The 23,470-nt window shown below is 36.8% G+C and overlaps 1 protein-coding gene and 1 long non-coding RNA gene across 2 annotated transcripts in view; both read right to left on the bottom strand.

Annotated features, from left to right (window-relative positions):
- The window catches only part of LOC139942695 (uncharacterized), a 65,533-nt gene that overhangs the window by 22,020 nt on the left and 20,043 nt on the right, over window positions 1-23,470 (bottom strand). Inside the window, exons 20-38 of the mRNA XM_071939499.1 lie at window positions 23,268-23,384; window positions 21,323-21,580; window positions 16,244-16,396; window positions 14,787-14,968; window positions 13,715-13,895; window positions 13,354-13,500; window positions 13,035-13,166; window positions 11,548-11,670; window positions 8,178-8,297; window positions 7,786-7,908; window positions 6,469-6,600; window positions 5,755-5,886; window positions 5,355-5,492; window positions 4,967-5,215; window positions 4,456-4,596; window positions 3,242-3,367; window positions 1,992-2,117; window positions 1,546-1,664; window positions 777-1,023 (exon numbers count right to left, since the gene is read on the bottom strand). Coding sequence (XP_071795600.1) covers window positions 777-1,023; window positions 1,546-1,664; window positions 1,992-2,117; window positions 3,242-3,367; window positions 4,456-4,596; window positions 4,967-5,215; window positions 5,355-5,492; window positions 5,755-5,886; window positions 6,469-6,600; window positions 7,786-7,908; window positions 8,178-8,297; window positions 11,548-11,670; window positions 13,035-13,166; window positions 13,354-13,500; window positions 13,715-13,895; window positions 14,787-14,968; window positions 16,244-16,396; window positions 21,323-21,580; window positions 23,268-23,384 — 2,946 coding nt within the window. The remainder of the gene's footprint in view (window positions 1-776; window positions 1,024-1,545; window positions 1,665-1,991; window positions 2,118-3,241; window positions 3,368-4,455; window positions 4,597-4,966; window positions 5,216-5,354; window positions 5,493-5,754; window positions 5,887-6,468; window positions 6,601-7,785; window positions 7,909-8,177; window positions 8,298-11,547; window positions 11,671-13,034; window positions 13,167-13,353; window positions 13,501-13,714; window positions 13,896-14,786; window positions 14,969-16,243; window positions 16,397-21,322; window positions 21,581-23,267; window positions 23,385-23,470) is intronic.
- On the bottom strand, window positions 18,768-20,297 carry LOC139943019 (uncharacterized). Its single transcript, XR_011786728.1, has 3 exons — window positions 20,182-20,297; window positions 19,344-19,429; window positions 18,768-18,971 (listed from the first exon to the last, which is right to left on the bottom strand). It is a non-coding gene; the product is annotated as an uncharacterized lncRNA (long non-coding RNA).

Below are 23,470 nucleotides of genomic sequence, written 5' to 3'. Positions count from 1 at the left end.
TTTTGTGATATCTCAACAACGCTAAAATGAAATGTTTGCAGGTTGTATGGATATACATATTAATAAGTGAATCAATGTGTGGTGAAGAGGTTTTCAACTAGTGGTTTAATCCCAACGAGGCCTGGTTCTTGATAATTTTACCGAGACGAAGTCAAGGTAAATTATAAAGAACCAGGCCTCGGCTAGTTGAAAACCGATTCAACACACTTTGATTCCCATTCATAAATACCTTTTCCGTCAAAAACATCAACACTTTTTGGTCAAAAAGTAAAATAAATGCAAAAATTATAATTGTTCAATGATTTCTTTCAACACAACACCCCTCCAGCTATGAAATGGTAACGCCCTCCGCCGCCCTAGGGTTAACAACTCCTTATAAGGGAATGCTGTGCGCGTCGCGCGTATTGCGTGATGTGGCACAACTGTTTCAGCCGTTGCCCTCGACTAATAGGAATGAAGAAACTGTCTTATAAGCACAGGTGCAAGCTCGCGTGTCACGCCCATGTTTCAACACTTTTTACTGGTCATAAACAAAGTTTTTTCCCCCCCAATGACGCGCTCTCCACCAATAGGAATAGGGAAACTGTCTGAGGTATTTATGAATACAAAATAAATCATTCAAAGAAAAGTAGGGTCTGGGTTGATATATATACTTAAATAAAATATGAAAAAAAAAATATTTGGTGAGAAGGCTTGCAGCTGTTGATAGTATAAACTGTTTTGAGAAAGGATTGAAATATGTCTCATTATCAGAAATAGTCATAATTCCTACTCACGTGGCGCTCCAATGATGAGGGTGTTTCTTATCACTTTATGGTTGAGCTGTACTTGATCCATGTTGCTCCCATCAAGAAGATCAAGGAAAGAAGCGACGATTGTAGCCTCCGGTGTCGCAGCATTCTTCATGTTTGTAGCGAACGTCACCAAGACAGTACTGTCTGAACCTGGGATGGGGGTAATATCATAGATGAGGACATCTCCAAAACCGGTTGATATAGCAGACTCTCTAAAGGTTGCTTCAATCTGGGGACACAAATTTGTAAAAATAAAGTTAGTGGCCTGACATTTTGACCCTAGCAGAGTCTTTCTCAAAGACTAAATGTAAAGCACATTGGTTGCTATAGAAATGAATACAGTAAAATTCTTCTGGTATAGTACCTTGGTTGCTATGGGTGTAGTACATTGGTTACCACTGGTAGTATATTGTTATGGGTATAGTACATTGGTTGCTACTATAGTAGCCTGGTTTTGCAACAGGTAGGTGTATTTTAATAGTGCATCAAGCTTGTGGGCTCAAGTAATCATTTATTTATTTTATTTTATTTATTTATTGTTTATCCTAGGAAATCCATTCAGTAAGAAAAACTCACTGATCTCCCATGGATCCCAGCTAATGTACATAATATAATGCACTCTTAACCAATCACCAGGCAGCTTCTTAAGGGGCGTTATACAGTTAGATAGCCACAGACAAAAGGTTTTAATAAAATGCAAAAGTGTTTCTGGGCACTTCTCCTTACTTTTTTCAAAGTTTCACAAACTTACGTCTCTTTTCAAATCTGTGCGATATTTCACAAAATGTCGACGAAGATCAAATCCCTCATTGAGGACCATGACACTACTGACAAGTGTAAAAACTGCGGAAGTGTTGTAGGATACACCGGCTGTCATAAAAATCGGAAAAGAAAAAAGGCTAAAATTATTAATTTAATGAAAGGATTTTGTTTATATTCATATTAAACAGCAATGAAAGAAAAACAAAATTATGGGTTCTCCAAAGGGTATTTCTTTGACTTTGGTAGAACTATTTTTCTGAATAATATTTACTGTTACGAACTCTATAAACATAAAAGAAAATAAATAACTTGTTGTTTGATTGCAAAGTTAACAACTCTGTACTTTGTATTTCAGCTAACAACAATAAAAAACATGAGGTAAATATTTTTTAAACTCAAAGGAAATAAAAATTTGATAAAGGAAGATGATCTTACGTTTACAAACGCTCCTTTCTTGATAGAAGTTAAACATGCAGGTACACTCATGAGATCCTGGTAAATTAAAACAAACTGAGTCTGGTTTGCTGGAACACTGGCTGGAGATCTGACATTCATCAATGTCTACAGGAAAGAAAAAATAATCCTTTTAGATAAAAGTTTATCATTATACAATTGTTGCACCCTGTGGCGGGGGTTCATGTTGTTTTGTACACCCCAGGGGGTAATCGCACAATCTGCAAATTACTCCTGAGGGTGTACAAAGCCCATGGACCCCAGTCACAGCGTGCAACAATTTTGTTCTTATAAGTTGGTAACATAATTATTCCTCTTCTGGAAGTTCTGATGTCATCTACAAACATTATAACGACGAAGTATGCATAGTTTATTGGAGACAAACAGTTGTTAAAAATTAGCAACAATTCTTCACTGTTACTTTGAAACCGCGGTTGTTTTGTACAAAGCACTGGCAATTGACCAACAGTGGGAACAATCATGCTAATGTACATGCATTTTTGTATCACATCATGTAATTGGTTCTCGACCAATCAAACTTCACAACTTGTTACTGAGGTATAACAAATGTTCTCGCATCGGTGCAACAAGGTATAAACATAGTTTGGAGCAGGTTGGCAAGTGATGTATCTTGCACTGCTTTTCACCTCTGTGGACCCCGGCTGTGTGAACCCTACCTCAGACCTGAGGCTCATGGAGTGGATTTGACATCCAATAAATCTACTCCGCGGTAGTAGAATAATAAAAAGACACTTCTCTAAGAGCAAACTCTACCTGGCAAGTATAGATACACACATTTGTATTGATACCTCACCATTCAATGCCTCTAGTCACATGAAGAAATAGTAATGTTGTACAAAGCCATGATTCCGGTTACCAGTAAGTTTTCACGAGAACCAGTCATTGGTGTTAATAATTATACATTACACTTTTCTGAAATCACACCTTCACACCTTTTTAATGCTAATTACTTTTGACTTGAATTCGCCAACAAATTGAAAAACATAATTGATTTTAAGGAAGGACATAATTATGTTCTTATTTATTTTATTTATTTTAAATCTTTAGACATACACAATAGTTGCAAGTTGTACAGGGGCTGTCAAGGCTAAAACAAAAGTATAAAACTGTCATCAAAAGATGTGTAAAACCAGACCCCTGCCAACGATAAAAATATAATTATACAATATAAAAAGGTGATTGCACTGAAACATTTAAAAACATTTTCTTACCCACACATGCAGTGTTTTGTATTTCAAAACCGCTCAGACATGAACAGTCATATCCACCAGGTATGTTGTCACATCTGGACACTACTGTGTCACATGAATCCATGTTCATTTCACACTCATTCACATCTGAGAGAAAAAACAAATACAAAATTGAAACTGCACAACTTTTGATAATCATCAATATAGGCCAAGTCATGGTAAATCTTGTTGCTTTTCAGACCATTTGCACATGACATCTGCATTTGAGTAGTTTGACAGGAGTCAAGAGCAGATACTCATTGGCCCATCCTTTCTTCTAAAAGCACAGCGTCATCATTGTTTTAAAGTGGCGTTGTGACGGTATTGCATGGTCTATTTCACTCAAAATTTTCAGGAAAAACAGCTGAAAAAATACAGTTTTATTTTGTAAATTCTGTCTTCATTGGAAGTACTTCTTTACTCCGACAGTTTTGGTTACGTGTACAGTAGGTAGGGTAGATCTTGTTTCTAATAATATGTTCTATTCAACACTAGTGCTGGGCGAATAGTGAAATTTTGTTATTCGGATACCGCTGGCCAACTATCCGAAATTAACCGGATATTCAAATAGCTTTTTCGCCGCAAGAGGGCGCTATTTAAAAAATAAATAAAAAAAAAAAAAATCATTTTTTTTTTAGCCGCTAGAGGGCGCTGTTCGTTTGTGAATGAGATCTTATGGGCGGATTGATATTAGTTTTAGACAGTGTCACTCGGTTCATTCATAAAAATGACCGGATCTAATTTAAAGATGGCGATTTGCTTTTTGTTTTGATCGTGATTGACTCTACGTGAAGGAAAACTTTTGTAATCTTTGAACAAATTACGTGTGAAATGTCATTGTTTTAACTCTTCACGGAGGTAAGCATAGTTAAATACTTAATTTATGCTGTTTTATGCTGTCTTTTAATAGAAGTCTCATAAGAATTCAGACAAAACATTCATATCAGTTGTCGCCCGACGTCCGCGGATATTCGGATATTAAAGAATATCCGGTTACTCGGTTGTAATTACAGAATTATCCGGTTTGTAAATAGGTATTCGCGCCCTATGCGGATATCCGGTTAAGAAAAAAAAGGCATTCGCGGTTACGGATAGGAAAACCTATTCGCCATTAACCGGATATTCGAATAATTCGCCCAGGCCTATTCAACACGCAGCTTCTTTAAACATATTAAAGGTAAAAATAAGATTGTTACCGTCACACTGTCGTCCTTCGATGAGGCCCTCAGCGGATACGTAACCGCTGTTACACATACAAACATAACTTCCTACGTTGTCTGTGCACTGTGAGCTGCCAACTGCACAATCATTATTCCCACTTGTACATTCATTTTCATCTAAACAAAAAAATAATCATAATAATAAAATACACATAAATAACCAGAACAATAATACACAGTTTAGCGCTTTATCAAACCTGAAGGTGTTTCAAAGCACTCATTTTTTTATTCAAATACAGAGCTTTGTTAAAGTGTCGGGACCGGGACTCTTTACAATTACCAATAGTGTCCTGTGTCTTTAAGCATACAATTGTTAGCTTAAATAAACCCAGGCAAAATACACATTTCAACAATACACTTTGACAAAAACTTGTTTAAAAAACATGCAAAATAAATCTCTTAACATGTGCTGATAATGTACCACAGGGACAATGCAACGAATTGTGTCCTTCGTTGCACTGGTTTTAAAAAAGAGAACTAAACTCACTTGTACATTCTAGGCCAGACCCCTGGTATCCGGGATCACAATTACATTCGTAGCTTCCTTCGGTGTTTGTGCACGTTGCTAGGGAGTGACACAAGTCTGGGTTCTCTTGACACTCATCAATGTTCACGCAGGAGGTAAACCCATCACCACGGTATCCACTATTACACATGCAGAGGTAGCTGCCTTCAGTGTCACTGCACAGGCTATTGCTGGCACAGACAGGGTCTACGCTTTCACACTCTTTTATGTCTGATGAATGAATAGTATCAACAATATTTAACCATGTTATAGATTGCCTGTCATTGATTGTTAATATATACCTGACAACTGAGGTCAGCTCAACAGAGATCCGCTGCCTTCGAGCATGAGAGAGTGTCTTGATCCTTACCTTGGCAGGTAACTCCATTCCCTTCGAATCCCACAGAGCAGTTGCACTGGAAGGAACCAGCCAGATTGGTGCAGACAGCTTGATGGGAGCAGTTGGCAATTAATGGATGTGCTGCTGGCAATCGACACTCATCAATATCTTTACAGACAGACAGATAAAAAAAAACAGAAATCGCTAACAAAGTTAGTCTGCAGTTCACTTATTTACTTATGAATGATTATTTATTTAAAGGATAAAAACATAATTTTAAATTTTAGTTTAGAGCTTACTAATGCCTGTGATTGACTTTCACAGAACTTGGGGAAGTACCGAGAACACGGTGCTAACACTTAGTGCGAGGGTAAAATAACCTTTAGTTCATTTGAATCTTGAAAAAAGGAATGAAGAAATAAAACTTTACCAAAGCACACCAGTCCATTTCCAATGTATCCGCTCTTACATTGGCAAGTGTAGGAGCCATTAGTATTAATACAATCAGCATCCACGTGGCAAGTCAAATCAGAGGGGTCCCCCAACAAACACTCATTTATATCTACCATGAAAACAAAACAAAAAAACAAGTACTTATTACAAAAATAACTTTTGATACTTCTTTGGCATATACACTCAAATAATAGAAAATAGAGAGCACCGGGTGTGCTGCCATGTACCATTTGCTGTGTCAAGATTACCAACCCCAGCGTACTGAAAAACATTGCTGATGACTGGCTCACCAAAATGTACTATACTGTGTGTGCACACTTGCTAAAAACCATGGCGCTTTAATGGCCCTGTAGGACGCTTAGTATGCGTGTATTTTGCCACAGTTCACGTATCACTCGAGACTTACTGCGCATTTTTCCTCTGCAGAAAAGTTGTGAGCGTTATTTCCTGCTTAAGCAGCTCAAAGCCGGGGCCAATAGCCTTCTCTCAATCATTGCAATTTTTCTTTTTTTTTTTTTCATTAAAAAGCCTAATGTGATTCTCCCAATTACGCAACAAATAATTTGCAGGGTTTGAATTGTTCTCAACTCTCTTGCGAATATCGCAGCGAAAACAGAGTTGTGACGTCAAATTAACGTCAAATTTGCATCGCATTCGCAATCGCAGGAAGTATGAACTGGGCTTTACTCACCATCACATAGTCCAGACAGTGTTGAACGTTGGTATCCATCCTTACAGTCACACGTGAAAAATGGTTCAGCATTGACACAAACTGTACTCATCTCATCACAATCATGGTCTTCCGTAAGGCATTCGTTCACATCTACCAATACAAATAAATTAAATAAAATTATTAGCTGTTGCAAAGTGGTTACCAACCAAAAGGACACAAATACAAATATTGTACTCAAACTTGGAAGTCAGCAGAAATAATTTCTCTATCCAACAAGTTCTGGGGCCGATTTCACAAAAGTCTAAGATTGATCGTAACTGCAAATCAATCGTAGTTGCTTAGTAAAGTGTGATGTCACAATGCAAATCACTATGGTGATACTGAAAATCTGTCTTGCGATGAATTTAATTGCTTTGTGACATCGGCCCCTGGTTCATGCATCGATGATGGAAAAGTTTCTGAAGACGCTGTTATAAACATCAGCTTTGCTGTCCGGCTTCATATTTGTGAAGGATGCAGATGTTAATGTGCATGTGATTAAATTTCTAGAACTTAACAGCGTATTTGTCCTGTGGACTTGGAGAACGTGTTGTTCATTCTGTTTTCAGGACACTATTGAATAGTGAATCTCTAGTCTATCTTAGGGCGTAGCCGAGGGAGCAGGTACAATTATAACTACCCACAGTATTAGTGCAGGTCGCGTTAGCACTGCATAAATGAGGATTGTCAACACTTTCACACTCGTTGGTTTCTGTAACCGATATATATAATCAATGGTTATTCAATTTCAAATGTTGCCTAACCACAAAGGAAACTGACTGCATAAGTCATTGCTGAAGAAAATCTTTTGAAATTATGACATTTCTACCTTTTGATAACCCCTGGGGTAATACATTATAATGACTGTTAGAATCAGGGCCCAATTTCATAGAGCTGCTAAGCACAAAAATTTGCTTAGCATGAAATTTCTTCCTTGATAAAAACAGGATTACCAACCAAATTTCCATTTGTTGGATATTGCTTGGTACTGTTATTCAGCTGTTGTTTATTTATCCTGAAAATCATGTGGAAATTTGGTTGGTAATCCTGTTTGTAACAAGGCAAAAATTTCATGCTAAGCAACTTTTTGTGCTTAGCAGCTCCATGAAATTGGGCCCAGATCCTCAACCCAAGAAAAGTAGTATATAGAGAGCATATTATATATCTGAAGTAAACAACAGGCAGTAATAATTCAAATAAAAGTCCGATCATAAGTAAATTTACAATAACATTTTTAAATTAATTAATTTATAAATAAATTAGAAGACGACACTGATGACAGATTCAAATTTTTACCCAAGCAAGTGTCGCCACCATCTGGGTTGTGAAAACCAATATCACAGCGACAGAGTTCTAGAGAAGATGCTGCAGTGTAGCATGTACTGTCCATACAAGTCTTTCCGCTGCATGGCGTGGTTGCTGTAAACACACATAATTTACACAAATTTTATTTATTTATTTCAATATTTAAAGATTGGGGGGGGGGGGGGTTGAGAAGAGGGAAAAAAGAAGGACTTTGGGGGATCTTTTGATGTGTCAAACGATGCATTTTTGTCAATCTCATTTTGGAAGAGGCAAGGAAGGGCCACCCCATAAGAGCTCCCCTGGTGGTATATAAAACTGTACAAATAGAGCAAACAGGCTTAGATGAGTCAGACATATGTGACTGATGGTAAAAATACAATTACCTGTACACGTTCCATCCTCTTGTTCCCTGAATCCTTCACCACATAAGCACATGTAGGTTCCATCCAGGTTTTTGCAATCTTGTGGACAGTCATGAACCCCCAACATGCACTCATCGATATCTGTTAGGAAAAGACAACAATAAACCCCCAATTTTATTTATTAAATATGGGATAAAAAAATACCGTTAACATCTGTTTTTACTGGTCAAGATTCTTTGAATTATGAAGAAGATACAATTCTTATTTTTATTATTATTTTGTTTTTGTGATTAGAAATCAACACACATACTCCAAAAATCATAATCATAAACCATTTCATAAATTACCCTCCCCCAATTAAGTTCCCAGCCCAATCCAATTCCCAACTGCAAATAGTCACAGTTAATCCTGTAATTTTAACGGCAAGGGGTATTAACCATTGCAGTCCAAAAGCTTGCAATCACTCATTTTGTTATATAAAGAACTCAACAATTCTTCAAATTCTTTAAAACTATATAATTATATGACTCTTTGCAAAACAAAACAAGTTCCAAAACTTAAACTTTCATACAAAAACACTAAAAGTACAAATGCATAATTGCAAGAGCCAGTTTGCATAAAGTGGGTATGGCTATGGTATTATATTCCAGGTATCAAGTTTCAAGGTTCATTGTATCAGCATTGACCTCTTGCCTGTCCACCATTTCTAAGTCAAAATAGTACAGAATAGGCATGAGTAAGTGTGTTGCGCACATAGAGTTCCCAGTGGGCACACAACGTTATTTCAACGTTGGATATTGGTTGATTTGGCGTCACAATGTTGAAGTACCATAAATCAACGTTGTTTCAACGTCACATTTGCGACGTTGATTTTAGGTTGTTCTTTGACGTTGCATAAACGTTGGATAAAGGTTGTTTTTGGGTCGCGACATTAACAACCAAAATTCAGTGTTGATAACATCAGTCTGCCAACGTTGTATCAATGTAATGTTTGACGTAAGTACAAGGTTGGATAAAGGTGGTTTTTGTGTCGGGATAATAACAACCAAAAATCGACGTTGATCCAACATCAGTCTGCTAACGTTGTATCAACGCAATGTTTTGGTCGTAAGTACAACGATGGATAAACGTTGTTTTTGCGTCGGGATAATAACAACCAAAAATCGACGTTGATCCAACATCAGTCTGCCAACGTTGTATCAACGTAATGTTTTTGAAGTATGTACAACGTTGGATAAAGGTTGTTTTTGCGTTGGGATAATAACAACCAAAAATCAACGTTGATCCAACATTAGTCTGCCAACGTTGTATCAATGTAATTTGTTTGACGGAAGAACAACGTTGGATAAAGGTAGTTTTTGCGTCGGGATAATAACAACCAAAAATCAACGTTGATCCAACATTAGTCTGCCAACGTTGTATCAATGTAATTTGTTTGACGGAAGAACAACGTTGGATAAAGGTTGTTTTTGCGTCGGGATAATAACCACCTAAAAATCGACGTTGATCCAACATCAGTCTGCTGACGTTGTATCAACGTAATGTTTTGGTCATAAGTACAACGTTGGATAAAGGTTGTTTTTTGTGTTGGGATAATAACAACACAACATCAACGTTGATCCAACATCAGTCTGCCAACGTTGTATCAATGTAATGTTTTTGAAGTATGTAGGCCTGCAATGTTGGATAAAATCAATGTTGATCCAATATCAGTCTGCGATGTTGTAATAGCATTATGTTTTTCACGTTTTACATCGTTGCATAAAGGTTGTTTTTGCGCCACCATAATAACCTCAATTTAATGTTGATCCAATATCAGTCTGCTAATGTTGTATCGACGTAATAATTTTTGATGTATGTGCAACGTTGGATGTTTTTACCTCACGATAATAATAACCTCAAATCAATGTTGATCCAACATCAGTGTGGTAACGAATTGTTTCAACATGAGGTTTCTGACATACAACGTTCGATAAAGGTTGTTTTTGCGTTGTGATGATAACAACCTAAAATCAACGTTGGTCCAACCCGTCATCAGTCAGGTAGTTTCACAAATTGGATAAAGGTTGTTATTGCATTGCATAATAACTAACTAAAATCAATGCTTATCCTTCCAACAGGCAGTTTAAGAAATTGCCATGTTTATTTTACAATCATTGTGCCATCAACGTGTCATCTTTTGTGGAAAATTTATGTCTCGGCGGGAAGGGTTCGTGCACTCACCAACATATGTGACACAATTTGTGTGTTCTGAATAAAATTAATAGACAACTTGCTGGCAGAGATTTCGGGATAAGGCCGGCGAAATGTGTATTATCTGATGAGGTCATGTCACAATCACTGCTTTCCTGTAAATGGATTCAAAAGCAATAGCGGTAAAGCATGATGTGTTGCTTTCCAATGTCTCCACTGGCCTCCCGTATAAAAGAAAGAATTCTCTTCAAAGTACTTTTGTTTGTTTTTTAAGCCTTCCATGACCAGACGCCATTATATATCAAGGGTTGCTTTACATTTCATAACCCCATCTCGCCATAATCTTCGCTAACAAAAATAGTTACAGAATAGTTTGCTTGTTAATATTGTAAAACAGGTTAAATGGTTGACATTGACGTTTTGTTTGCAAAACCAAGATGCGAAAACTTCAGTGTTATACCAATCGATCACGCTATTGTTGATCCAACGTTGGTTTAACGTTGACATAATATGCAAATTAGGGGTCACGTGGCCTAGAAGTGTATTAATTAAGTTATCCGAGGAAAGTTTCTGTCCTTTTGTGTTTAATTCGAATGTAAAAAATACGAACAACAAAAGTCCAAGAAAAAATTTGTAATTTAAACATATTAATAATTAAGCAGTTTTTAGCTAAAAACGGAGTAAAACCATGACTAGAAAATTTAGGGATCTTGGTCTACATATATACAAGACATACAGTGTGTATAGATGGTACCTTGATAGGTTGTAGTCATGTATTTAGTTAGTATAAATATTAAAGTACATGTAAATAACAGAGTAGTATTAACTAACACTAATGATAACTACCTGAAATAAATAAAAAAATAACTAGGGAATTAAAGAGCCATTGTTTCTACATTGTGATTGCAACGTTGTTTCTACGTCGGCATTTCAACGTTGTAACGATTTGAAACGATTTGAAGCATCTAAACTTGACGTTGAAACAACATGGTGATTTTAACGTTGTTTTTACGTCGGCATTTCAACGTTAAAACGATTTGCAAATCCAACCATTATTCAACAGTGTTTCAACATAGAAACAAATGCCGACATTGAAACAACGTTAATATTCCCACGCTGTTTCTACGTCGACATTTCAACGTTAAACAATTTGCAAATCCAACTATTATTCAACGTTACTTCAACGTCGGGGTATGACGTTGTTTCAACGTTATTTCAACGTATTTTGCCCACTGGGTTATATACAATCTGTATGATCCGTCTGTGTTGAAGCATTCAGAATTGCTGTCACAACTATTCACTCCGTTACACTCATTGATATCTGAACAAAAATATACACACAAAATAATCATAAAATGTTTGTCCAAAATCAGAGAGCAAATAACTTGGTGAATTGTTTTTCTCAATCGATATATTATAGCCATGTTCACCTGAGCCAACTCCCAGGGAATAAAACCCTGGGAAAGCCATGGGGAATTTTTATCTCCACTGCCACCCTACTTTTGTTTCACTTAATTTTCCTGGGTACATAAAACAAACATTTAGAATGCTACTCCCTAGGGGGTTATCCAGCCTACTCCCAAGCAGGGGTATAACTTTTTCCCAGGGGTATCGCCACAGTTAAGAACTCAAGTGCTAAAGGTCATGCCAAATTTTCCAGTGATATTACCAGGAAACCTTCAGGTTTCTTATTTCATCCCAAGTTAATAAATGCAAAAAATAAATTTAGTTTAATGCAATACAATTCATTCACTTGGACTAGAGCCAAACCTGAACCTGCAACACACCAATTAATGTGCCTGCAGCCGATTTCAAGAAACACTAGGATTAATCCTATCTCGAGTAGGGCGCCCTAACTTAGGATTGGTTCAATGCGACCTAATGCTTTGAATAGAATAGATAGAATAGATTTATTTATTGTCCACGTTAAAAAACATAGAAACTTGACATCCACTGGCCAAATACAAGAATACAGAATCTATGTCAAAACTATATAAATTACAAAATAAGTGAAGTTACAAATACAAAGCAACAAAAGACCTGCATATTCAAAAAATGCACCAGCCAGAACAACGCCAACTGGTCACATACATAGGACACTAAGACAACAACAGGCTGGAAAAAACACCCAGTCTTCCGAGTTTAACACGTCCTAAGTCCTAAGATTAATCCTAAGTTGGGAAGAGTTTGGTGAAATCGACGGCAGTGCTCTTCCAACCGAGCTATCCGTCCCTAATGTTGACGATTTCCCTATTTTGTCAATAGCTTTGGTCATGGATTTTCAGAGGCAATTCAACCTGCAGCTGCCATTAGCCAGGAATCATACCCAACCTAACACAACCTGGGAGGAAGCAGCAAGGGGTTCACCTTAAGGGGATGCAACTTTTTAGTTCAAAAACTAAGGACTTGATACGTATATATTTAATGTACTGCTGCTTAAAAAAAAAAAAATAATTTGTATGTAAGTTCGCCCCAAACAAGACTAAAGCCACTCTAGGTAAGGGGTTACAGGAAGAAAACGACTAAACATGAAAATAACTCAGAGAGCCGGAGGCAGGGATTGATATTCCTTTTAAAACAGTCCAGTAGGATGGAGGGAAACATGCACAAGGTAAGGAGTTCCAAAGAGATGCAGTACGTGGAATAAAGTTTGTTTAAATAACTTGTACAATTCTTGAACTATACCTGAGCAAACTCTACCATCTCCGTTATCATCTGTGTAGCCTGGATTACAGATACATTCATAACTACCGACGGTATTGTTACAAACAGCATCGGGGGAGCAGTCATCGGATTGCAGATTGCATTCATCAACATCTAGAAAATAATAACAATTTGAAGACAGCTCATTGAAAGAAAATATGATTTATCAAACATCTCAAAACTTTTCAAATTGTATGCAAAGAAAATATTTTCCGATGTATTTGCAGCAGGACAATAAGTAAATCACCTGTAACAAAAATGTTTTGTTTGCAGGAGAAAAAAACCCAATATTATAACATACCGATACATCTTCTGCCGTCGATGTACAAAGAGAATCCAGAGTTGCAGCTACAGTTGAAGGTCTGTAGCAGATTGAAGCAGTTCTGATCACAACCGAGTCCCCCACTACTAGCAGTAGAATTCTCGTATAGAATACACTCATCAATATCTGTAGATAATATCAGCATCCAATAAAGGTTATTCCTTCGTGCATTTTTGTTTTGTTCCCGTGGTGAGAGTTGTTACAGATAAAAAAACTTGATCACATATGGTACTTTCCAGCAACAACTTTTTGCGGCGATGGGTTTTTTGAGAGAATTTGAAATTCAATTCAAAATGGTCGTGGGAATGCATTGCTTGGCCAATAACTCAAAGTTACTCACCCCTGCATTTCACGCCGTCACCCTCCAGCCCGACTGGACAGTCTGCGCACGTCCTGTTTAAATGAGGGGGGTCCATATCGAAACAAGCCACAGTGTGGAAACACGGGCTGACCTCACAAGCATCGTAGTTAACTTCACAAAGAACTCCGTTCCAGCCCGACATACAGTCGCACAACACCACCTTAAAAAAAAGTAAATGAGCCATATGAGAATGGGAGAATTTGGGGGATTATTTACAGAGGCAACAGAATAATTACCTGTTCTGGAGATAACTATTACGAAGCATTACGAGCATTGTTATAACAGACAATACAATTGGCTAACTGTTCCATTCTAAAAAATTAAGAAATTGTGGTTAAAGTCTGGGTAGACTGCTGGGCTATTTCTACGTCTTCTCCTACTCTTTGGAACAAACTTCCCCGCAACATCAAAGACGCACTAACTAAGTATCAAATTCCGCCTTCTCAAATTTCATTTTGTTAAACTCTGACTGATTTTGTTGTTTGTTTTATATTTACTTTGTACAGTGCATTGGGACTCCGTGTGTAATAAGCTTTATAAATAAATGGTTTATTATAAATATTAATATCATGACACCCCAATAAATCAAGAAAAGAAAAACCTTTAGACATATAAGCTTAACATTTCAAACACTTAAAAACACTGGACACTATTGGTAAATGTAAAAGACCAGTCTTCTCACTTGGACTTGGTGTATCTCAACATATGCATAAAATAACAAACCTGTGAAGCTTTGAGCTCAATTGGTCGTCGAAGTTGCAAGATAACTATGGAAGAAAAAAACATCATTGTCACACGAAGTTGTGTGCTTTCAGAAGCTTGATTTCGAGACCTAAAATTCTAAATCCGAGGTCTCGAAATCAAATTCGTGGAAAATTACTTCTTTCTCGAAAACTACATCACTTCAGAGGGAGCCGTTTCTCACAATGTGTAATACTACCAACCTCTCCCCATTACTTGTTACCAAGTAAGGTTTTATGCTAATTGTTGTTTTGAGTATTTACCAATAGTGTCCACTGCCTTTAAGACTCAATTACAGATCTGTACTTACACCAAAACGATCTATCATGATATTTGTGCCTTCTACATATTCACCAAATCTGCATGTACCACCATTGCTACAGTCACATAGCTCAACCTCTGGTTCCATTGTCGTGTTGGACTTGTCGTCACTAGCGACAAACATTAGCTTAACCGCTGTTCTGTCAACAACATCCCAGGTGAAGAGGCCACCTGTAGTGAAATGTTAAATATTTCATCAGAAATCTTTTAATATTTTAAGTTTAATGGAAACATTCACCAAAACTTTGTACTGATTTTGCTTTTTCAATTAAGGCAACGTATTGCTGTTTTTTTTTTTAATGCAAGTCGCCAGGACACACAAGGCCTGAAAGCCACTTCAAGTTGTGGGCTACAATTATTTTTTTCCAGAGGTCGTTTCATGCCACCTAACCTAGGGCTGAAACAGTCCATACGGATGTAGGCTTGGGTATCATGAGTAGGAAGCCTGGCCAGTACCAGCAACTTTATTTTAATTTTTTTTTATTTGGAATAAAAGTGAATTGATTTGAATTGAATTGAATTGAATTGACATCGAGTACCCTGGCAGGTACCTGGGTAATGACAAACAATTAATAATAAAAATTAATATTAATAAATGATTTTCATATAGCACTTTACAGACCCGAATGGCATCTCAAATCGCTTCCAATATTATTACCGCTGGTCACTGGGGCATTTAAATCATTCTTTAAATCCTCTCAGCTCCCTGGGGAATACAGTCTGTGCAACAAATATATTATAGTGTCATCCGCATAGACTAAATTCAACAACTGAGAACCAAACCAACACTCTACAGACTCATCAACAGTTAGAATTTAAGTTTGATGCGTTGAAACTGTTGGTTACTACAAGCCAGATATTGGAAAAGTAACAGCTACAACAGTCTCTTCTAACAAAAAACTGCAGAGTATAGAATGAGGTGGTCCTCCATTCTAGAAATCTCAAACTAGATCAAAAAAAGTATAAATTGTCAGATAAATACATACTCATCAACAGTTAGAATTTAAGTTTGATGCGTTGAACCTGTTGGTTACTACAAGCCAGATATTGGAAAAGTAACAGCTACAACAGTCTCTTCTAAAAAAAAATGCAGAGTATAGAATGAGGTGGTCCTCCATTCTAGAAATCTCAAACTAGATTAAAAAAAAGTATAAATTGTCAGATAAATACATAAACATAAACTTCAGGTATAAAAATATAAATAGGATAAAAAAACACAGAGACATTTAGATATTTACAACCATCCAGAAACTTTACAGGGGAGAGGGGAAAAAAATGCATTTACAGCATCAAAGTGAAACAAGCAGTGACCACCAAACACCAAAACTCTGAAGACAATGAAGACACACCGGGGGTTGTAACAACATTCCACATATTTAAATTAGCGCCACCTGACGTTCATGAAGAGGTGCCTATGAAACTAAACAAATGAGGTTGTGTACCGACCTTCTGGTGTGATTGAGGCCCCTTCAATCGCCTCAGCAAGACTAAATGTAATGTTATCGCCGTCCATGTCACTCGCTTCTAACTGCAGTGTAAATATCTCCCCTACAGTTACTTGGATACGCTCTACCGATGTTATGTTCGGAGGAAAGTTAGCTGTTTAAAAACAAAAATAAATCATCCATGTAGCACTCGACTCATAAATGTTTAAAGGTACTTTGCTTTTGTTTCTCCTAGCCCGTCTGGAAGTACTTTTGTATTGTCATGTATTGTTGAAATGGCTGAATAAATAAAAATAATAATAATAATGACACTATTGGAAATTACTCAACATAATTATTAGCATAAAAACTTACTTGGTAACAAGCAATGGGAACTGTTGATAGTATAAAACATTGCGAGAAACTGCTCCCTCTGATGAAGTGATGTAGATTTTGAGAAATTTGTGCAACAAAGGTGCTTTTTCCTATCACCTTGCCACTTTGATTACAAATTAAGACCAAGCTCCCACAGATTTGTTATTTTATGCATAAGATAGGTACACCGAGTGACCATTTTGATCTCTGACAACTACCAAAGGTGTCATTTCAGACTTGCTACTTAACTATTACGGGTGCTCAATTTCATAGAGCTGCTTAAGCTGAAAATAAACTTTAAAATGTCCCGCTTAGCAACAGTAGTCATGACATGTATTTTGGTATGGAAACCTTATTTTTGTTGCACTTTGCTACTTGTTCTTCTTAAAGACAGTGGACACTATTGGTAAATGTCAAAGACCAGTCTACTCACTTGGTGTATATCAACATATGCATAAAATAACAAACCTGTGAAAATTTGTGCTCGATTGGTCGTCGGAGTTGCGAGATAACTATGTCATACGAGGTAGTGTGCTTTTAGATGCTTGATTTTGAGACCTCAAATTCTAAACTTGAGGTCTCAAAAACAAATTTGTTGTGGAAAATTACTTCTTTCTCGAAAACTATGTCACTTCAGAGAGAGCCGTTTCTCACAATGTTTTATACTACCAACCTCTCCCCATTACTCGTAATCAAGAAAGGTTTTATCCTAATAATTCTTTTGAGTAATTACCAATAGTGTCCACTGCCTAATTAGCAGCTCTATTCACAGGTTGAAATTCCAGTTGAACCTAGTTAAACTGTGTTTAACTGGAACTAGTTGAAACCAGTTGATAAACTAGTTAAACACGTTAAAACCAGTTGGTTTAATATGGAAAATGGACAGAGACCAACTGGTTTATAATTTCAACCTACCCAGCAAACATAATAACGTGCCCTGAACGTCGCTACGACGTTATTTGAATGTTGGGAGAACGTTTTTATTTAACGTTGTACGGACGGATAAGTGTGGAGTTTTGTCAACGTCTAGATAACGTCGCGTCATGACGTAATATAATAACGTTGTGAAAACGTTAAATCTTCACGTTTTGATAAAGTTATTTCTGAACGTGATTGTGACGTATTTATATAACGTCATCAACAGGAAAAACCCAACGTTATAAAAACGTTATTAAATGCTTTAAATAAATGTAAATTTATCACAACAAATCAAGACACATGCATACCAAAAGTGCTTTTGGCTCTCTTAACATCTTTAATTGCATACAAATCATTTCATAGAAAAGACAGCAAAACTTTAAAGCATGGTTAAATATAACTCAAAATGCGTTGTATAATAAAAATGGCAAAGATGGAGATTTACAGTTAAATGGTCTGTATACGTTTGGCAATGACTCTACAAATTCAAGGCAATAAAAAACAACTGTATTGTCAGAAGTTCAGCAGCTGTAGGTAGTGTAATGCATTTTGAGAAACGTTTAACTTCGAAGTTCTCCGGTTATAGAAAAAACAGATCACTTTTTATTCCCCAAAATTTAGATCTAAGAAATATTCTTCCTGTGTGGAAATAATCGCCCCGTTTTTTCCCGGTGAAATCTCCAAAACACAAACATCTTTTGAAGTGAAATATTCACAGAGGGTTAGTTTTATTGTATTTATCTACATGTATATATTATATTATATACACATACAGTAAGTTCCATACCATTGTTACTGAAACTCACTGCTTGTTCAAATCTAGTTGTAGATACATCGTACCATAAAACTAACCTGTGAAAATTCATGTGGGAAGAATATATAGTCTGCAATTTGAACACCCAATCTGAGAAGCGTTTCTGGCAGAAACACTCATCAGCTTCAAAATGTTTTTCCAAAACCACATTACTTCAAAGTGAACTGTTTCTCAAAATGTTTCTTACCAGGTAATTTTATTGCCAAATGTATAAACAACCCTTTGAAAACAAACGTTTTTAAAGTTAACTTTAAACACAGTTCCAATTGTCTTCAGATTTCAAAAGTAAAAATACAGTGCCATTTTAATGAATACCCACACAAATTGTTTTTGTTTTTTTTACATTTGGATGGAGCAAAATCCAGTGTGAATGGCAAAGTTGTTGAGGAGGAATGTTGAATTTAGAACTTTTTTGAACATAGTGAATAATGTTAAATACTGTTCTTGTTTAAATTTCTTCATTTAGTGCATCTACGTTTTTAAATCAGTAACAAAAGCTCAGCTTTGAGATAAAATGTTAAAAAGGGTTTGGGGAAAAAAGGATAGCAGGCAGCAAGTGGTACACGGCAAAATTGTCGATGGATTAGTCAGAATCACCAAGGGTCACCACATCCGAAAAGGTAGGTATTCCTCAACAAGGTTCCTAAATGTAAAAGAAAATGTGAAACAAAGAGAAAATTTAGTCATTTTGACCTTTCCCACAAAATGTGTACTTGTATTTCCTTTATCAATGTACACATGTATATCGGTTCATCCATGTCGGGTCAACAAGAACGAGTTTGACATTGTTATTTTCTAATGTATACATCGTGAAACATAACTGTCCATATGTACCTGCACAATATCAAAATGTCTATGGACTGAAAACATGTTCCATTAATCTTTGTATAGGATAGTGAATACCTTTTGTCTTCAAGCTATCTAGTTTTTTTTTACAATATAATAGGCGTTGCCAACATTTCCATTGAGAGTATTTCACAAAGCAAGCTACATCATGCACATGTAATTCACTCACCTGTACTTGGGCCCAACTTTTGTTGTGGGGAAATTTTTAGGTGTCAAGAAGATGAGATGGCCTCCTCTAACTTTTTCAGCAAGCTCCTAAAAGTAAAATAAAAACATTTTTAAGAAAAACATAAAGTAATTGGGGTGGTCATTCGAAATGGTAAAACTAAGCATTTTCATTCCTTCTACCCAGTACCCACATATTGTTTGTCTCAGCTAACAAAATTAACTGTAATTGATCAACAAACCTTTTTTTAAATGCTGCAGTTTCATTAAAAAAAGGTAAATCAATCAACATTAAAAAAGCATCAATCATGCTTCACTATTCCATATATGCTTTCTGAAAAAAAAAAAAATGTTGGTTCCTTTCAGTTACCCCTTAATTACTCCTTCAACAATATTAATTATATATATAAATTGATGAAATACTTTTCCTTTTACCGTAGCTGATTTGTGGAAAGCACAATAATAGTAACACACACAAATTGGTGCCCTCATAAGTAAGCATAATAATGTATTAAATTAAACATCATGGCGTCGAAAAGCAGTCAATTTTCCTCAAAAATCTGTGGTTCACAATTATTTTACTCTGGGACAAAGGATACAGAGTAAACTGGTGTCAAAGAGCACGGAGGAAGACCAAACACGAAGATTGTTTGGCCGTATTCTATGAGCTACCTCTGCCATTGTATGTGTAAAAATGTCTCATTGTATTGTTGTCTGGAGATGTACACACGACGTACATGAATGATGACATATACAGACAATCGTGATAACCAAAGAAAATACTTGTTTTTTTACGGAAAACACAACAAGATAAAGTGAGTTTTTGTATGTAGAATACTTACCATTGTCGAGAAGATGACAACTTAACAACCGATGTAAATTTGGTCGGCGTAACGTACAGGCTAGGAGAAGAATACGACGGTTGAACGGCGGAAGTGCAGCATAACATTTGAACAATTCCCCACAATCCTCCGCGCGGATTGTAGCCTCGTACTTTATATGAGAATTTACTTTTTTAATAATTGTATGAAGTTTTTTATTATTAATCTTTTTGTTCTTTACTAACACCTAAATGAGTGTCTTTATTTTTTTTTATTTATAAAATATTACCATAAAATAATATTATAATAAAAAAATATTATTTTTTATTGAAAACGTTTTGTAGAGGATCTCTGCATGACCGCGGTCATCTGCCTCGTGGTACAACGTTGATACAACGTTATATCTGTACGTTGCCCACGTGCCCCGAGGATACACGTCGTGCGACACATGCCAGTGAACTGTCAAAACACTGTTCGGTAACTTTGTTAAAACAAGTTTCCACAACGTCCCATTATCAGACGATGAAAACTACGTCGTTGCAAAGTTAGTTGTACGTTGCCAAATAACCTGACGAAGGTACAACATTCAAGCAACGTTGCCAAACAAAGCTAAAGTGACATTATTAAAACGTTGTGAAAACACAAAGCCACAACTCTCAGATAACGTTTTGCACAGAACATTCACATAACGTTTGTATATGACGTTTAAAAAACGTTAGACAAAAGTTGTATCTAAGTTATGGAGTAACGTGCTGAAACCAAAACCTTCTGACAACGTTGCATAACAATATTCACAGGACGTTTTTATACGATGTTAAAACATAACGTTTTTATAACGTTGTATTTATGTCATTGTGTAACAAGACCAAACTGCAACCTTTTGGCAACGTTGTAGGTTAGTTGTGTTTTAGTTGGGAAGCAACATTACCAAAATACAACTTCACAGTAACGTTACGATGACGTTACGTGTTTGCTGGGTAGTTGAACACAGTTAAACCTAGTCCAAACCAGTTGGTTAATATGGAAAATGGACGAGTTTGGTCACTATCCAGTTGAACCAGTTGACCCCAGTTAACTAGGTTCAACTGGAATTTTGACCTGGGTTAATCTGGGTGCAGGGCAATGTTGAGAATTATAAACAGTTAGTTGTTTCTGTTCTTACTTGCTCTGTTAAGTTCGGCTTGGTTCTCACTGTTTATCATCATGGCAGCCTCACCAAATACCGGATCCTTGGTTGCTAGATAGTCAAACTGACACATCTTGTCATTTTTGCAGAGTGTCATGACTGCCTCAAGCTCTGCCGTAGTTGCCTCAGCTATCAGATTATCTAAAAACCTTGGAGTAAAGGTGATATCATTCTCGGAGGCAAAGCTTTCTGAGTCGACATAATAAAAAAGGGAATCCTCTTCAGTAATACGCCCTGCAAAGGAAACAAACACAAAATAACGGTTGGTACTTTTTTTAAAGTTTAAGAATTTAGCGCAAGCATGAGCATTCAGAATAAGGTTTGTTTGTGTTGCTTTTTATCGTTTACCGGGTTTTGCTAGAGACTTAAAAAAAAAAAAAAAGCTTTGCATATTTGTTTAAATAATTGAAACATTTTAAGGTGGACTTCCAAAGAAAGCCTTGCTCAAGGCAGTCCCATTATTCACTCCAAAAAAGTCGCCGTTGTAAACCCACACGTATACACTGTGCTTACTGTGCGTGTTCACACCGCACGACCCATTCATATACACCGTCACATCGCTCAACGCACACCGTACGGCTACTATGCACAACTCATATACACTGTGCGTGGTGCGTGTAATCACACCACTCGACCCACCCGTATACACACTGTCACATCGTACAACTACTGTGCACACAAGTCATCCACACTCGTACCACTAACCGCAGGCGGAGGCCTTGTCGGAGCTGTAACTTCCGGGTTTAATGTGTTTCATGATAACAATTTCCAATATTTAAAAAAAAATGGGGGGAGGGGGGCTCTCGTATATGCTAGTACGCAGCTAATGAATATGTATATCTTTCGTCAGACCTATCAGACAAAACAGGAAATGAATTAATCATTTTGACGTCCAATATCACTCACTTCCCTTATCACGACCTTTTGACCCTATCATGGGTCGCTGAGCGTCCGTGGTGGTGGTGTGAGATGTAAACATGTCTCGTCTTTCACGGGCATTATGGTAATGAGTTGACTGTGGGAACTCTTCGCTTATTATAGTAATGAGGTCAGTGGCTTCAACACAGACCCTATAAGGCTGTCGGCCTGATGGCCGACGCATGCGGATAGTGTACAGGGGCATCGTGTCGTGCGATGTGGTTACACATTTTACGCACAGTGTATACGGGTGGGTTTTTAGTGGCGGTCTTGTTTTTCGGAGTGAATAATTCGACTGCCTTGAGTTCGGCCTGATGGCCGACACATGCGGATAGTGTACGGGGGCATCGTGTCGTGCGATGTGGTTACACATTTTACGCACAGTGTATACGGGTGGGTTTTTATACAGCGGCGGTCTTTTTACGGAGTGAATAATTCGACAGCCTTGAGCAAGGCTATTCCAAAGACTGTCCACTTAAAAACAAATGCAAGAGTGAGACCATAAAGATGAATTTCAGAACCTCTTTGAAGCAAATCCAACTTTGAGAAACGCACCTATTTTTGAACCAGCCTGGTCAGAGATGCCTGCTAATTATTGTCAGCCTTACAAATCTATGAGTGGTCTTTTTTGTTTGTTTTGTGAAAACTCTTTGTCTGATCTGTTTGTTTAGTCTTTAGTTGTCTAGGCTGTCCTCATGGCTAAACTCTCTTTGGTTTTGTTGAAGATAAACTGTTATCCCCTTCATTATTTCATCTATAATCCTTGAACATAATCTTTAAAACAATTTTTCTTCCCTTTTAAATGTTTTTATAATGTATATTCTTGTTGTGTATATTTTAAAAATCAATTCAGCCCTCGGGCAGTGATGTTTGAATTTTTAATAAACCAATAATAATAACAATATTATTTTTTTTTTCTCGAAAAAGAGAAGTATATCATAAATACTGATTTGAATTGAGCTTTATGAGTCACTATTTGGAATTCTACCACTAGTTTACTTACAGGTGATTCCAAATTGATAATAATCTTCTTCTGTCATGACCCCACCATCCCCAGTTGCCGGCTGCTGGTTGCCATCACGCCTTAGAGCCTCATTGGTCGTGTCATCATCCCATAAACCTAAAATAAGCATAAGAGCATTCATACATTTGAATGGTTTCTAAACGTTTTAACTTGTGATGAGTCTTCTCTCACCCATCAAGGTT

This window comes from Asterias amurensis, chromosome 10 (genome assembly GCF_032118995.1).
Source record: "Asterias amurensis chromosome 10, ASM3211899v1".
NCBI lineage: Eukaryota > Metazoa > Echinodermata > Asteroidea > Forcipulatida > Asteriidae > Asterias > Asterias amurensis.
This window is presented reverse-complemented; position numbering and strand designations above follow the sequence as displayed.